The sequence below is a fragment of the Nerophis lumbriciformis genome, linkage group LG07 (genome assembly GCF_033978685.3).
Source record: "Nerophis lumbriciformis linkage group LG07, RoL_Nlum_v2.1, whole genome shotgun sequence".
Taxonomy (NCBI): Eukaryota; Metazoa; Chordata; class Actinopteri; order Syngnathiformes; family Syngnathidae; genus Nerophis; species Nerophis lumbriciformis.
Window position 1 is genome coordinate 44,162,679 of NC_084554.2, and position 17,075 is coordinate 44,179,753.

Below are 17,075 nucleotides of genomic sequence, written 5' to 3' on the forward strand. Positions count from 1 at the left end.
GCACCGGTAGTTTTTAGCGCTTCCATAGCGAGTCTACTGACAGATATAAGTTGGAATGGTACGCTACTTTATATTAGAAATGGCAACAGCGGAGGATGAATGCCCCTTAACAAGAGTAGAGAGAAAAATAAGGAGCCTACAGACTATGACTATGGAATACAAAGGCGGATGCACGCAAATTTTCGGGACTTATGCAGATCCCAATACAAAACAGCAGGTACCAATAGGTATTAAAAGTTGGTTTCGTATAATAGGTCGAATAAACCGCCTAATAGAGATGCGCGGATAGGCAATTATTTCATCCGCAACCGCATCAGAAAGTCGTCAACCATCCGCAATCCACCCGTCTAACATTTGATCAGAACCGCATCCGCCCGCAATCCGCCCGCACCCGCCCGTTGTTATATATCTAATATAGACGATGCAAGGCATTAGTGAGGTTATAAAGCTTTTGCCTGTTAAAGAAAGGAGACTGATCCAATGCAGCACAGACATTCGCGTGCCACGCTGTCACGACCCAGACGCACACCAGTGCGCAATCATATGGGAGCCGCGCTGAGCGCACCTCCAAGCGCGTCTCGCTGCCGGCGACGGCCGGGTATATGGGCCCGACGCTCCAGCGCCATCCATTTTCAGGGCTAGTTGATTCGGCAGGTGGGTTGTTACACACTCCTTAGCGGGTTCCAACTTCCACGGCCACCGTCCTAGCTGCTGTCTATATCAACCAGGGTGAGCCCCACCCCTTTCGTGAGCGCACTGCGCGCGGAGTGACCCCTGTTATGCGCCCCCGGCAACAGGGGTGGCGGGCAGGTAAGCTGCGCGGGCGGAGCGCGCGGAGTGACCCCTGTTACGAGTCCCCGGCCACGGGGGTGGCGGGCAGGTAAGCTGCTTACCTGCTGCGCGTGACGCCGGCCGCGGCGAAGGCGGACGAGGCGGGGTGTCGGTGCGGTGGGCGCGGTGGTGACCCTGGACGTGCGTCGGGCCCTTCTCGCGGATCGCCTCAGCTACGGCTCCCGGTGGGGCCCTCTCGGGGGAAGGGGCCTCGGTCCCGGACCCCGGCGAGGCGTCGGGGGCCTTCTCCGCTCCGTAAAAGTGTCCATCTCTTTTTTTTTTTCTTCTGTTGTGGCATATGCAGCAGGTGCCTGCTCGTTTTTTCGTATGTGGGTAACAACATTTAACTATGTATATATATTTCCGAATTGGTTTAACTGCCACCCGCCTGAATCTATTTAAAATCTAATTTTTTTTTTATTTCAACCGCCCGACCCGACCCGACCCGCGGATAAAATCTAATTTTTTAAAATTTCATCCGCCCGATCCGCGGATAATCCGCGGTTGTGCCCGCAAACCGCGCATCTCTACCGCCTAATAATGTTTCCTAATAAGTGCCATTTTGGGGTCCTTAGACACCATAATAATACCCGTATACAGTATGTCTGACAATGGTATCCGCAATGCTCCGACAAACCATCAAGCGGTGCGGCTTTGTAGCTTACCAAAGTCGTACTAAAACACTTTTGACAGATTTTTGAGCTGTGTGTGTAATGTTCTATATTCTCAATAAAACATCAAAGTTCTGGTGTTGCTTGCCTACCTTTACTTGCTAGCGTCATTTATTGAACAGGCATCAACCTGCAGTCCACACGTATCTCTTATGTGGTCACACTTATTACACCATGTACACAAAAAATTGCTTCGAGGTCGGTAAGGACAACCAGAATTAATACGTACATTAGTTATAAGGTGCACTGTCAATTTTTGAGAAAATGAAAGGATGATTTTAAATGTGCTTTATAGTCCAAAAAGTACAGTAATATAAAGAAATGTAGTGTTGGGATTGCAACTCAATGTAAGAGAGTGAAAATAGTGCTAAACTCTGTTCAATAGGCAAGGCATCTCCAAATATTTTATGTTGTGCTCTTGAGGTGGAGGGCTAATCGGGCTATAATAGTAGGGGGTGTCCTGGGCATGACGTTAAAGTGCAATGGTGGAGTGGAGGCTCCTCTATGGGATCTTGGGGCACTAGGAGGTTAACCCCTTTACTACTGTTACCCCAGGTGGCCCTTGGCAAAGGCCTAGTACCTGACTGCCCCCTAGTCAGGGATACGGTGAAGACCTCAACGGCGGAGCAGGCGGACAACGGTAGATTTAAGAACTACCGCAACGGCTGCGATGGCGGAAGAAGGCTGCAGCAGAAAAGGGTGAGAGTGAAAGTAGTGCTAAACTCTGTTCAATAAGCAAGGCATCCCCAAATATTTTATGTTGTGCTTCTGAGGTGGAGGGCTAATAGGGCTATAATAGTAGGGGGTGTCCTGGGCATGACGTTAAAGTGCAATGGTGGAGTGGAGGCTCCTCTATGGGGTCTTGGGGCACTAGGAGGTTAACCCCTTTACTACTGTTACCCCAGGTGGCCCTTGGCAAAGGCCTAGTACCTGACTGCCCCCTAGCCAGGGATACGGTGAAGACCTCAACAGCGGAGCAGGCGGAAAACGGTAGATTTAAGAACTACCACAACGGCTGCGATGGCGGAAGAAGGCTGCAGCAGAAAAGGGTCCCCAGTCGTCTTGGACTCCATGCAACTGGACCCTGACCCGATTCTGTCAGTGATCGTGTGGTGACTGTCTGTGCACCAGTCTCCCCACGTTAAACAAAGTCACGCACAGGCATCCTCCATAAAGGGATACACCCCTACCAGGAGGATCGTCATACTCGTTCGAGTGACCGCCGATGATGATGATATGAATAGTAGGGGAAAACCAAGCACAGTGGGCGGAGCTAGTAAACTCACATGTTGACTGGACAAGTAAAAAATAAAGTTGGCAATGGAATTCCAACCTGACCTTGACTGCAACAAGTATTTAATTAAAAATGAACAACAAAAACACTTCTTACTGAGGGTCTCCAGCGTAGCTGAGCTGAGCAGGTCGTATCCCGAAATGAACGATGATGGGGAAGGTGATGACGTCTGGGTTGAACTGCTCCCGGTCCAGCTGGTCGATTCGCACCGAGCTCGGTTTCTAGGGAGCAAGATCACAAGGCTAGGTGAGCGTGTCAAGAGTGTAAACAAGCTCGTCGACGACACGATGGCATTCAATCTGCCACACGAGAAGCTAACCGGCCGGGCGGGCGGCTCACTAGCGGCACGTGTGGATTCTTTTATATGGGAGGATTAAGGAGTCCTCGGCCGACTCCCGGAGCGCAAACAGCCTGCTTGGACCTTTAGTGGGATCAAACGGGGGGACCGGAGCATACGGTGCGATGAGCTCAGGTGGCAGATGGCTGGAGGCCGCCGCTCACCTTGACATTCGCTGTGTTTTTGCATCACCGCCCGCATACAGAGCATGAGCGTCCATCTTTGAGTTTAGCCTTTAAAAGCTGACCAGCTGAGGAGTTTGGTTTTGCTGCTGACACAAACATATTGTCGTCGCTAATTCCTGGGCAGCACGCTGCTCTTTGAAAGCAGCAGAGCTGAGTGCGGGGCGGCGACATTTGTGTCCTCGCTCGTCCGAACTGCTAATGTTGCTAATAATCACTAGCAATTGATTGGCAGCCCCCAGGTTACCTTGAGCAGCCAAAGCCGGTACAATTTCTGCTTAATGAGTGTGCACGCGCATAACAGTCAATAACAGGCTGTTGGTATTTCTACATGCAGGACAATCATGGCAAGATCTAACATTGCAATATTGTTTTTTATTTTATTGAATTAGAGTAATTAGTTTTTTTTGCCTTCCAGATCATACCTTTTGGAGAAAACACACTACAGTCTCTCCAGGAATATGTGATGTTGCAATCGCACCAATTTAGACAAATTCAATCAATCCCCGCGAATTATGCGACTTTATGCAATGTTTTCCATCCATTTTGGCCAATCAGCATCATTTTCACCAATAACATTTGTCTCTAAGCGGAGCTCAAACGCACACATCAACGGTCTAATTAAAACCTGTGTTTGTTTCTTGAGTAGTTGAAGCAGAAACAAGAGTGTAACAATAAATCTACTCTTTATCGATCAAACGGCACAATTGCCGTCCTACTGCGGAGCTTAGACCTACTTCCTGTTCCTGTCTACGACGCTAAGCCTTCTGGGTAACGTAGCATATCAAGTTGTACTTACAAGTTTATATGTATTTGTTAAGCCTTTAGGAACATTTCTCTATATTTTTAAATGGGCAACATTTACATGACAGATATGTTGAAGTATGATGATAATCTTTCATCATCCATCCATCCATCCATTTTCTACCGCTTATTCCCTTTGGGGTCGCGGGGGGGCGCTGGAGCCTATCTCAGCTACAATCGGGCGGAAGGCGGGGTACACCCTGGACAAGTCGCCACCTCATCGCAGGGCCAACACAGATAGACAGACAACATTCACACTCACATCCACACACTAGGGCCAATTTAGTGTTGCCAATCAACTTATCCCCAGGTGCATGTCTTTGGAGGTGGGAGGAAGCCGGAGTACCCGGAGGGAACCCACGCAGTCACGGGGAGAACATGCAAACTCCACACAGAAAGATCCCGAGCCCGGGATTGAACCCAAGACTACTCAGGACCTTCGTATTGTGAGGCAGATGCACTAACCCCTCTTCCACCGTGAAGCCCATCTTTCATCATCTCTCATTAAAAACAAAAATGATCGTGCTACAGTAAATGTATTGGAACAAATTCATGTTTAAGATGTACAACATACACAGAAAATGTCTGCGACTGGTGGGACAACAGAGCAGACAGCGAACAATATGGAAGTCTTTGGTAAAGTTTCTTTCGGTGATTATACTTAATTCTAACTATTATTAGTTATAACTAACTAAAACACTACAGTCATTTGACAATGAGCTCTGAGTATGTGCGTGTACTGCCATCTAGTATCTACTTTTAAGTCTGTTTTATAAAAGAAGCAAAACATCAATACAGTAATTGCTTTCCAATTTTTGTTTAGATTATCACCATCCTATACTTTTTGAGGTTAAGGTTTAAAGGAACACTTAAAACATTGGTAACAAATTCATCAAATCACTACAAATAACATTGATCCAATGTTATTAAAAAAACAAAGAAAAAGACTCAAAACATCACAACTTTTGCCGCGTTTTTCTAAAAAAAGGAGAGCCCGCAAAATCCTGGAGGGACTGACTATATGGACAAAAGTATTAGGACGTGGCCTATTGGGAGACTTTGGTCTGACCCAGTCCTGGGAGCATGCGGTGCGATGCCGGTTTTATTTTGTTTTGTTGGTTAAAATATTGTATACATTGTGCTCCTGAGTTAATGTTGCTGATCAATTTGAATGTATTATTATTTATTGAGTTTATTTAATTTTTCAGTATCAAATGGTTCAAGTTGCTGTTCAAAATGTTTATAGTATAAAAATGAATTCTTTTTTTTTTTTTCACTTGAAATATTCTCTTTTACAGACTAAAAAACATGATACAATAATGTTTTGGGCCAAGTTGATCCATATTTCTTTATTTAATATTATTTATTTAATGTTAAGGATACAATGTTATGCAGAAGTGTACTTTTACAATTGTATAGACAAATGATACTATTTACAGTCACGGCGGAGAGTGGGGGTGTGAAATATTTTCTTCTTCAAACAGTGAAATTTAGGTGCAGGTGGGTGGTTGGGACATTTCACTTCCTGTAGGCATATTTTGCAGTGGATATATAAATTATGGCTGGGTAATAGCAATAAAAATAATCACGAGTGATTCATTCATCCGATCTCGATTAATATCACTTTTTTTTTTAATTAAAGCGGATTGTACCGAGCAGTATTATACAGAGTACCGCATCTCTACCGTTTTTTACTGCAGTATCTTGTAAGACATTTCTACCAAGTTTGATTGAGGTAATATATGCTAGCAACTGACAACTGTCATTTTGTTCATATCAGGCATGTGATTTGACCACAATGAAAAAGACTGAAAAAATTTCCAGGGGTCTGGGGGATGAAGGCCCCCAGCCAGGTCCAGGGTGCCCTGGTGGGGGGGACAAGGGGGGCGACGCCCCCGAAGCTCCTGGTTTTTCACCAATTTAACATGCTAAAATGAACAAAGACAGCACCATTTGAAGAAAATATTTTAGTGTTTAAACACATGAAAACATCATTAATAGAACATACTTTGCTTCAAGTTGTTTCATATGTTTTTGGCGTTTCGCATGTACTTCCAAAGCCTTGAAACCTCGTGATCCATAGTCAATATTATCATGACACCACGTGCACAAAACCTTTCCGGGACGATCGATTTTCCGAATAAAATCACCGAACAAAGTCGTAACTTCCTTCTTCCCAACAGTATCAGTGATTTCCCTTTCCATCCAGTCCCATCGAAACTTATTTTTGACATGTTTATCAATTTCTTTTACTCGTAAAGCGTCCTCTCTCTCGAGAACCAACATCGTTTACATATGGAAAATGGCGGTAATAACCATTATGAATGATGACGTTATTCACGTCATCATTCATAACAGATGTCCTGATTGGTCACAAGGAACATATGGACCAATCAACTACGGCGTAATATAAACTACGTCTCAAATCTTGATTTAGGGTCGGAAAAAAAAACGGAAAAATAGGAGATAATTTTTTCTTTTTTCCCGAGATTAAAAAAGACTGAAAAATCACATGCCTGTCATATCTATATTTGTGTTTACTAGAGGTGCAACGGTAGAGGTAACCTACCTGGTATATACCTGGTTTTAGAGTCTCGCTTTTGCTTCTTTTTCGATACAGTTTGTGGGAATAAAGAGAACAACTTTCCTCTCAAATGTTTGTTTTTGCTTGTCATTACAAACATTCTGCAGTGTACAAAGTATCATTGGTGTAGTGAATACTATAATACTTTTATTTCAAGTGAACATTTACAAAACATTTCAAATGGTAAATTAATATTTGTATTCTTTGATTACTTGTATACATCAGTGCTTCTCTACAGTGCTTTGGCAAACAAGCGGTGACCTATATTTTGGAGTTTTTAGAACCCAAATAGTGTATCTTGTACTGAACAAAAATACATTAAAGTGCAACTTGAATTTGAGGTGCTGTAAAATAATGTTTACCAACTAAGGTTGTACGGTATACCGGTACTAGTAAAGTACCGCAATACTACTGAATCATAAAAAGTATTATACCGTCTCTAAAAAATACCAGTTCCCCCCTTTTTTTTACGGGCATGACAGCGCGCCGTAGTCATGTTATGACATTGCTGGTTTTACGAGCAAAGGATAATGCATAATCACGGCGTACTTGCTGGCAGACCCTGTATGTAGACAGAAAAGGGAGAATGGACACATTTTGGCTTAAAAACTAACGATTAAGGGGAAACTATAACGCTGAAACGCCGCTCTGCAAGAGGTGCTAACGTCCACCCGCATTCGCCAGTGTTTTAGCTACTTCTAAATCACTAATCCTGGTCTCCATGGCGACACATAAAGAATGTTTCTTTCAAGTATCATCCCTGTAGGACCAGGAATAGCTAAACATGTTTTACTACACACCGTTGGAGAATACAATAGCTCACCGGCGTCACTGCTAACAAGCTGGCGCTCCACAATGTAAACAAACGCCATGGTTTGACACCTGACAACCACTGTAATGATACAAAGTAAAAGAATATCTAGTAGATAGTACTATGATTACATCGATATTTTTTTTATAATCACAAAATCTTTTTTAATTTTATTTTTTTATGAGCAACGTATGATCCTGTAACTACTTGGTATCGGATCGATACCCAAATTTGTGGTATCATCCGAAACTAATGTAAAGTATCCAAACAACAGAAGAATAAGTGAATATTACATTTGATCAGAAGTGTAGATAGAACATGAGAAAGTAAGCATATATTAACAGTAAATCAACAAGTAGATTAAAGGGGAACATTATCACCAGACCTATGTAAGCGTCAATATATACCTTGATGTTGCAGAAAAAAGACCATATATTTTTTTAACCGATTTCCGAACTCTAAATGGGTGAATTTTGGCGAATTAAACGCCTTTCTAATATTCACTCTCGGAGCGATGACGTCACAACGTGGCGTCACATCGGGAAGCAATCCGCCATTTTCTCAAACACCGAGTCAAATCAGCTCTGTTATTTTCCGTTTTTTCGACTGTTTTCCGTACCTTGGAGACATCATGCCTCGTCGGTGTGTTGTCAGAGGGTGTAACAACACGAACAGGGACGCATTCAAGTTGCACCAGTGGCCCAAAGATGCGAAAGTGGCAAGAAATTGGACGAAATTTGTTCAAAATACGAGGGTGTGGGGAAAGCCGACGAAAATGGTCTGTCGTTTGTTCCGCATACTTTACCGATAAAAGCTATGCTACGACAGAGATGGCAAGAATGTGTGGATATCCTGCAACACTCAAAGCAGATGCATTTCCAATGATAAAGTCAAAGAAATCTGCCGCCAGACCCCCATTGAATCTGCCGGAGTGTGTGAGCAATTCAGGGACAAATGGCCTCGGTAGCACGGCAAGCAATGGCGGCAGTTTGTTCCCGCAGACGAACGAGCTAAACCCCCTATCGACCCTAGCTTCCCTTGCCTGCTGACATCAACTCCAAAACTGAACAGATCAGCTTTCAGAAAAAGAGCGCGGATGAGGGTATGTCTACAGAATATATTACCGTATTTTCCGCACTATAAGCCGCGCCTAAAAACCACAAATTTTCTCAAAAGCTGACAGTGCGGCTTATAACCCGGTGCGCCTTATATATGGATTAATATTAATATTCATTTTCATAAAGTTTAGGTCTCGCAACTACGGTAAACAGCCGCCATCTTTTTTCCCCGTAGAAGAGGAAGCGCTTCTTCTTCTATGGTAAGCAACCGCCAAGGTAAGCACCCGCCCCCATAGAAGAGGAAGCGCTTCTTCTTCTACTGTAAGCAACCACCCGCCCCCGTAGAAGAAGAAGAAGCGCGCGGATATTACGTTTCATTTCCTTTGTGTGTTTACATCTGTAAAGACCACAAAATGGCTCCTACTAAGCGACAGGTTTCCGGTTCATGAAAAGACGCAATCTCTCCATCCGCACACGGACTACTATTTCACAGCAACTGCCTAAAGACTTTCAAGAAAAGCTGGCTACTTTCCGTGCATATTGTAAAAACAAGATAGCTGAAAAAAAGATCCGGCCAGAGAACATTATCAACATGGACGAGGTTCCACTGACTTTTGATATTCCTGTGAACCGCACTGTGGATACAACGGGAGCACGTACGGTGAATATTCGCACCACAGGGAATGAGAAGTCGTCCTTCACTGTGGTTCTAGCTTGCCATGCTAATGGCCAGAAACTTCCACCCATGGTGATATTCAAAAGGAAGACCTTGCCAAAAGAGACCTTTCCAGCCGGCGTCATCATAAAAGCTAACTCGAAGGGATGGATGGATGAAGAAAAGATGAGCGAGTGGTTAAGGGAAGTTTACGCGAAGAGGCCGGGTGGCTTTTTTCACGCAGCTCCGTCCATGTTGATATACGACTCCATGCGCGCCCACATCATGCTGGTTTTTAATATATTATTAAAGTTTGACTGACCTATCTGACTGTTTTTTTGACATTCCCTTTAGCGCAGTTAGATGCGGCTTATAACACGGGGCGGCTTATAGGTGGACAAAGTTTTGAAATATGCCGTTCATTGAAGGCGCGGCTTATAACCCAGGGTGGCTTATGGTGCGGAAAATACGGTAATTGATGAAAATTGGGCTGTCTGCACTCTCAAAGTGCATGTTGTTGCCAAATGTATTTCATATGCTGTAAACCTAGTTCATAGTTGTTAGTTTCCTTTAATGCCAAACAAACACATACCAATCGTTGGTTAGAAGGCGATCGCCAAATTCGTCCTCGCTTTCTCCCGTGTCGCTGGCTGTCGTGTCATTTTCGTCGGTTTCACTTGCATACGGTTCAAACCGATATGGCTCAATAGCTTCAGTTTCTTCTTCAATTTCATTTTCGCTACCTGCCTCCACACTACAACCATCCGTTTCAATACATTCGTAATCTGTTGAATCGCTTAAGCCGCTGAAATCCGAGTCTGAATCCAAGCTAATGTCGCTATAGCTTGCTGTTCTTTCCGCCATGTTTGTTTGTGTTGGCTTCACTATGTGACGTCACAGGAAAATGGACGGGTGTTTATAACGATGGTTAAAATCAGGCACTTTGAAGCTTTTTTTAGGGATATTGAGTGATGGGTAAAATTTTGAAAAAAACTTCGAAAAATATATTAAGCCACTGGGAACTGATTTTTAATGGTTTTAACCATTCTGAAATTGTGATAAAGTTCCCCTTTAATAATCCATTTTCTATTGCTTGTCCTTCATAATTTTGACAACATAATAGAATGAGAAATGACAGAATATGTTACTGCATATGTCAGCAAACAATTAGGAGCCTTTGATTGCTTGCTTACTACTTACTTACTACTAAAAGCAGTGTGAGGGGGACAAAGCACACGATTGAACATTAATTATGTGGCCAGGAGACTGATTTTCGCAACGGTGGAACGAGTTGGTCGCGCACAGGAAAAACGTTCACGCAAACGTACACAAACACACACACTTACACAGGATCACGGTCAAAGGTGGATTGTTCCGTGCAGGATAAAACCAAGCATCGTTGCTTTCCTACTGTGGTAACTTCTAACAGACCTTTCCTGTCATATTAGATCGAGAAAATATGCTAAAAGCTGATCAGCGGGATCAGACTCAATCAACGATCGCGATCATATAATCGCCCAGCCCTAATATAAATATAGCATCGGTCTGTCATTGTTTATGTAGGGTCTAGCAAAAAATTGGACAATGAAACAAGAAATGAAGAGAATGAAGCGGTAAGCTTGAGCATGGTGTACTTAACATATCAATGTTAAAAGTGTTGACTGCGATACGTGCAGCAGTGATGTCTTCATAGAGACTCGGAGATTGAGTGTACTCGGCTGATTTTTATCTTGAGTGGAGTGCTGGGATAAAACCCCCACCTATCTGACAACCCTGGCAGCGACTATCCAGAGCTGCCACGGGGGGGTGGGGTGGGGGGGGTGACTCAATAAGTCACCCTCGCCAAAGGTTGTTCGTATGCGGCGCTTTTAGCTAGCGATGACAGCGCGTCACCTTCACCCGGACACAATTACTGTAGATCCCCCTCAAAGCCCGGCCCGACACGGAGGTGAGCCCACGTCGCGGTGACATTAAAGCGGGGGGGGGGGGGGTGCGTGCAGCGCAGGGGGAAAGCAAACGCCCTTGGGGATAATAGGTGAGCACGCCGGTGTCACAGGCTAACAGGACAAGAGGTGCACCGGGTTGCAGGGAGGGGGCGGCGGACGCCCTTGGACCGACAACGCCTCCTCCTGTCCTGACAAAGAAAAAAGAAAAAAAGGAGGTCTAAGGCCTCACTCACCGAGCCCGGGTTGGTGACGATCATGCCCTTGCACTCCTCCGCATACTTCTGCCACTCCAGCTCCTCCCACTGCAGCATGTCGGCAATCTCCTCCTCGGGGACCAGAGGCTTGCTGCTGCGCAGGAGGTAGAGCAGCACCTGGTGCATGGACAACACCTCCTTGCCCCCGTCTGCACAAAAACACTTCATAAAACGATCGTTCAGATAAAGCCCTACAGCAAGTTTGTGTGGGGGTGTCAACATTAGGGGTGTGGGTGGTCTGCTATCATTGCTGCTCGGTCAAGGCCTGACATAAAAAACACTTCCTGTCACTACCTGTGTGAAGATGCCCACCCCCTTCATTAAAGGGGAACATTATCACCAGACCTATGTAAGCGTCAATATATACCTTGATGTTGCAGAAAAAAGACCATATATTTTTTAACCGATTTCCGAACTGTAAATGGGTGACTTTTGCCAAATGAAACGCCTTTCTATTATTCGCTCTCGGAGCAATCCTCCATTTTCTCAAACACATTACAAACACCGAGTCAAATCAGCTCTGTTATTTTCCGTTTTTTCAACTGTTTTCCGTACCTTGGAGACATCACGCCTCGTCGGTGTGTTGTCGGAGGGTGTAACAACACGAACAGGGACGGATTCAAGTTGCACCAGTGGCCTAAAGATGCGAAAGTGGCAAGAAATTGGACGTTTGTTCCGCACACTTTACCGACGAAAGCTATGCTACGACAGAGATGGCAAGAATGTGTGGATATCCTGCGACACTCAAAGCAGATGCATTTCCAACTGGACTGGACAGATCAGCTTTCAGGAAAAGAGAGCGGTTGAGGGTATGTCTACAGAATATATTAATTGATGAAAACTGGGCTGTCTGCACTCTCAAAGTGCATGTTGTTGCCAAATGTATTTCATATGCTGTAAACCTAGTTCATAGTTGTTAGTTTCCTTTAATGCCAAACAAACACATACCAATCGTTGGTTAGAAGGCGATCGCCGAATTCGTCCTCGCTTTCTCCCGTGTCGCTGGCTGTCGTGTCGTTTTCGCTTGCATACGGTTCAAACCGATATGGCTCAATAGCTTCAGTTTCTTCTTCAATTTCGTTGCCTCCACACTACAACCATCCGTTTCAATACATGCGTAATCTGTTGAATCGCTTAAGCCGCTGAAGTCAGAGTCTGAATCCGAGCTAATGTCGCTATACCTTGCTGTTCTATCCGCCATGTTTGTTTGTATTGGCATCACTGTGTGACGTCACAGGAAAATGGACGGGTGTTTATAATGATGGTTAAAATCAGGCACTTTGAAGCTTTTTTTTTTAGGGATATTGCGTGATGGGTAAAATGTTGAAAAAAACTTCGAAAAAATAAAAAAAAAACACTGGGAACTGATTTTTAATGGTTTTAACCATTCTGAAATTGTGATAATGTTCCCCTTTAAAATACATTTTCTGACTTTTTACAGAACATTTTTAACATAAGAGCAGTCTCTCGGGCTAATTGTTATGCTTTAAGTTGCAAGCAAAAATGTGTTGCAAGCATCCCGCTAGGGATGTATACCAAGTACGTACGGGTATTTTTTGGTATCGGTTCTTAATTGGGTCGGTCTACGACAGGGGTCGGTAACCCAAAATGTTGAAAGAGCCATAATGGACCAAAAATAAAACATACAAATCTGACTGGAGCCGCAAAAAAGTGTTATAATAATAATATAATATATATATAATATAATAATAAAGGCAACACATGATGTGTCTATATTAGCCTACTATCAAAATGACAATGTATCGCAGGCTGACGCAAATTTTCATTGACAGAAATGTTGAAATGTAATAATTATTCCACACATTAATACAGAGGGTGAGATAAGTCCTGGAAATTACGGTCTTAAAATGGCCATTTTTTTAAAAGCTCCAGGGAGCCACTGTGGCAGCTCGAGAGCCACGGGTTGCCAACCCCATGTCAATGTCCATTTCTCAGATGATGCAATTGTTGATGACTGAAGTGCTGATATCAACCAAACCTAACCCTCCCGCCCCAACCCACCCACACACACACACATCACATCCCATCCCCCGGATTGTAAATAATGTAAATAATTCAATGTATATACTCTGATGATTAACTTGTGTGATGACTGTATTATGCTGATAGTATATATTTGTACCATGAATTGATTAACGTGGACCCCGATTTAAACAAGTTGAAAAACTTATTTGGGTGTTACCATTTAGTGGTCAATTGTACGGAATATGTACTGTACTGTGCAATCTACTAATAAAGGTTTCAATCAATCAATCACTCAATCAATCAAACCCCGGGTCTAGGAGGACTGTTGAGATTCTGGACAAATGATATGGCTATCGGTATTTTATTTTTTTTTACCCAACTGACCGTCATATTAATGACATGCTGTCACATTCACTGCACGCATACAAAACTATACGGATATGATCAGACAATCACCTTGTAGTAATCACAAATGAAGAAGCAACACAACCTATTTCCTCCACAAAAGTCACTTAAAGTCACGCACGCTAATAAGAATTAGTGTCAGTTTGAAGTCAACGCGCTTTACTCATGACCTCGGCTATCGCGCTTAATCAATCATCCTATCGATCCAGTAATCAACAGAGCAATGTTAATCCACTCAAAAAAGTAAAAAAAATGAAGTAATATAAAAATCCAAAAAGTTGCTCTGAAGCAAGATAGCATCCGCTGACAGGTATTTAGTCGCCGTTACTCCTTCACGGCGCGGCATCAAAACACACCTTTCTTTATTAAATGCATACCCCCCTTACAGGCTAATTGATTGTATTGATTTATATGAGTAATTTGATGTATCATGTAAACAGTTTCTGCTCTGTATATTATTTGCTATTCATAAATATTTCCAGCTGGGTGTAATTGGAATAGAAACAATGATGGATTTGTGTGCTCTTTACAAGATGATACAACAACTGCACACACAGTTGACTTGTTTCAGACTTGAAAAGAAGGGGGTTGATAAAAGACTTCCCTGCTGTGACATGTTACATGATGTTGGTGGTGTACAACCTTTTGTGCCAATAAAATGTGTGTTTCTCATTTTTATTTACAGCAATTACATATAGTACCGATGAACATAAGGAATATCGATAATATCTAATCCCTTTATTTGGTGTAGCAAATGTCACGGTGAAGCCCGTAAGATCCACACCTGGTCTAACTTATTAGTATTAGCTTATAGCTAGAGATGGACGTAACTTTGTTTTTCAACCACGTGAAGGAAAAAAGTGCCTGAGAGGGACAGAGCTGCGAAGAGGAAGTGGATGATATTCAATGAATGAAAAAAATAAATCATCAAAAACACGGCCGAGTGTGTGGCGCAGCGCTGCTAGTCTGCGCCATATGAAACAGGATGAGTTTAACGCCAGCTAAGGCAATGAAATAATATCTACACGGCAGACATTTATCCATAAAAATATGGAAGCTGCTTTTTTGATTGATTGATTGATTGAGACTTTTATTAGTAGGTTGCACAGTGAAGTACATATTCCGTACAATTGACCACTAAATGGTAACACCCGAATAAGTTTTTCAACTTGTTTAAGTCGGGGTCCACTTAAATTGATTCATGATACAGATATATACTATCAGATATATACTATCATCACACAAGATCATCACATTGAATTATTTACATTATTTACAATCCAGGGTGTGGAGGGGGGTGGTTGGGTTTGGTTGTTATCATCAGTCATCAACAATTGAGAACAGAGAAATGGATATTGGAACAGTGTAGGTCTGACTTGGTAGGATATGGACAGCAAGTAGTGAGCAGAGAGAGAGAGAAAGAGAGAGAGCGAGAGAGAGAGAGAGATGCTGATGCTGTGTTTGATGGAAAGCAGCTGAAAAGAGACCGTAGAAGTCCACTCTTCAAGGTAAATGCTGTACATCATTATTAATTTACTTCACAAAACTACTGTAGTTGTTAGTAGTACATTCCGTTGAATTTTCATACAATATTAATTCCGTAAATTTATTTTGCTTTTTAAAAAGCATGTTAGAGATGTAGACATTGTACTGTTTTGGGTAACAAAGCACCAATTAGATTGATTTCAATTCATTTTAAATGGGAGACGTTGATTTGAGATACACGTGTTTTGACTTAAGAGCTGTGTCACAATACCAATTAAGCCTGTAAGTGGAGGTACTGCTGTAATTGCAACACATACTATTTAAGCGATTACTAACTACAGTGCTTGTGTTCAAAACCATGTTTCCTGTAGGAAATTGTCCGTTTTAGCATCAAAGGGTCACTAACATAAAACCTGTTGCAATGTTTTAAGTAACATTCGTAACTGCTCACTGTCCCAGGACGGCAATGGATGTACTACAATAAGTTCCTGTTCTATGGTTGTCATCACTTCTTTTTGGATAAAATAACTCATGTAAAACTGCAAGTATAAGTAGGGGCGAAAGGAACATGTCTCCCCCCCGTTGAGGTCACATGTTTTTACAAGGTTTTGTGCCATTATTCCCGTCAGTGCTGACAGATCAACAAGGCCGGCCGTCATTACTAGTCGTCCTTGACGCTGCAGCCACGTAAAATAGGTTTTTACACTTTGCCGCTGCATTGTTCAGTAATATGCCGTGCAGAAGCGTTCTTCAGGAAAGACATTCAGCAACAGATCACACAAAAGAGGTAAAAATGGACAAATGCAAAGGCAAGCTATGGGATCAAGCAGAGGGGCTTTAACAAACACTCATGCAACATTGATTGACCTCCATTTACTGTGTTTGCACACGGACATGCACACTGAGCTTGCACTACTGGAAATGCATTAGGACACTAATAGATGCATGCACGCACGCACACACACGCGGCCTACAACACCATGCACTGGACCGTTTTTTTGATTTTGCAAAAAAAAGAAAAAGGAAAATAGAAAAAGAAAACAAAAGGCATATATGAGTATGAGTGGCCAGCAGCTAAATGGAGGAGCAGAGGGAGTGAAATTGTTTATTGATGTGAAGCTGGTAGGCAGCTATGCTGCCATAACGACCATGCTGGGGAGAGTATGGCAGTGCAGCAGCGCCATCTAGTGTGACAAAGAGGAAATGCTCCCTTCCCAAGAACATGAAATGAGAAGCAATCTTTCAACTCGCGCACGTCCACATTCGCACATCAATATGAATACTGTACTACTGTACTCTATGTACACTAGGAATTATAACAGTGTCTCAAATCCATTATTGTCATTAGGCACTTACAGGTAAAACTACAACATTCGAATACCCTGCAAAGGTTCTTTAATACCAGCAATTATAGCTAAAAAGTGAAAATAATATGACATAGGTTCATAACATGCAACTCAAGATATGTCAAGCATTCTATTGATATCATTTTGATGATTATGGCGTACAGCTTTCGAAAACCTAGAATTGAAAAACTGTAAACCATGATCATCAAAATTACAACAAATAAGAGCTTGACATATTTCACTTTGTATGTAATACGTTTATATCCTGGGTTTCTGCAGGTATCAGCAAGTCTAATTTATTGCTTTGTAATGTTTTTTTAACGCCACTTAGAGTACATTTAACGCCCATGTCCTACTGCAAATAGTTATTACATATACCGGTAGTCAGAAGCTTACGATGATCCTTATAGACACATTATTAAGCAT

The 17,075-nt window shown here is 42.8% G+C and overlaps 1 protein-coding gene across 2 annotated transcripts in view; it reads right to left on the bottom strand.

Moving 5' to 3' along the window:
• Positions 1 to 17,075, bottom strand: part of drosha (drosha ribonuclease III) — a 298,514-nt gene that overhangs the window by 252,260 nt on the left and 29,179 nt on the right. For both annotated transcript variants that reach the window (XM_072913522.1, XM_061965099.1), the window contains exons 13-14: positions 11,407 to 11,576; positions 2,893 to 3,017 (exon numbers count right to left, since the gene is read on the bottom strand). In XM_072913522.1, the coding sequence (XP_072769623.1) occupies positions 2,893 to 3,017; positions 11,407 to 11,576 (295 nt within the window). The remainder of the gene's footprint in view (positions 1 to 2,892; positions 3,018 to 11,406; positions 11,577 to 17,075) is intronic.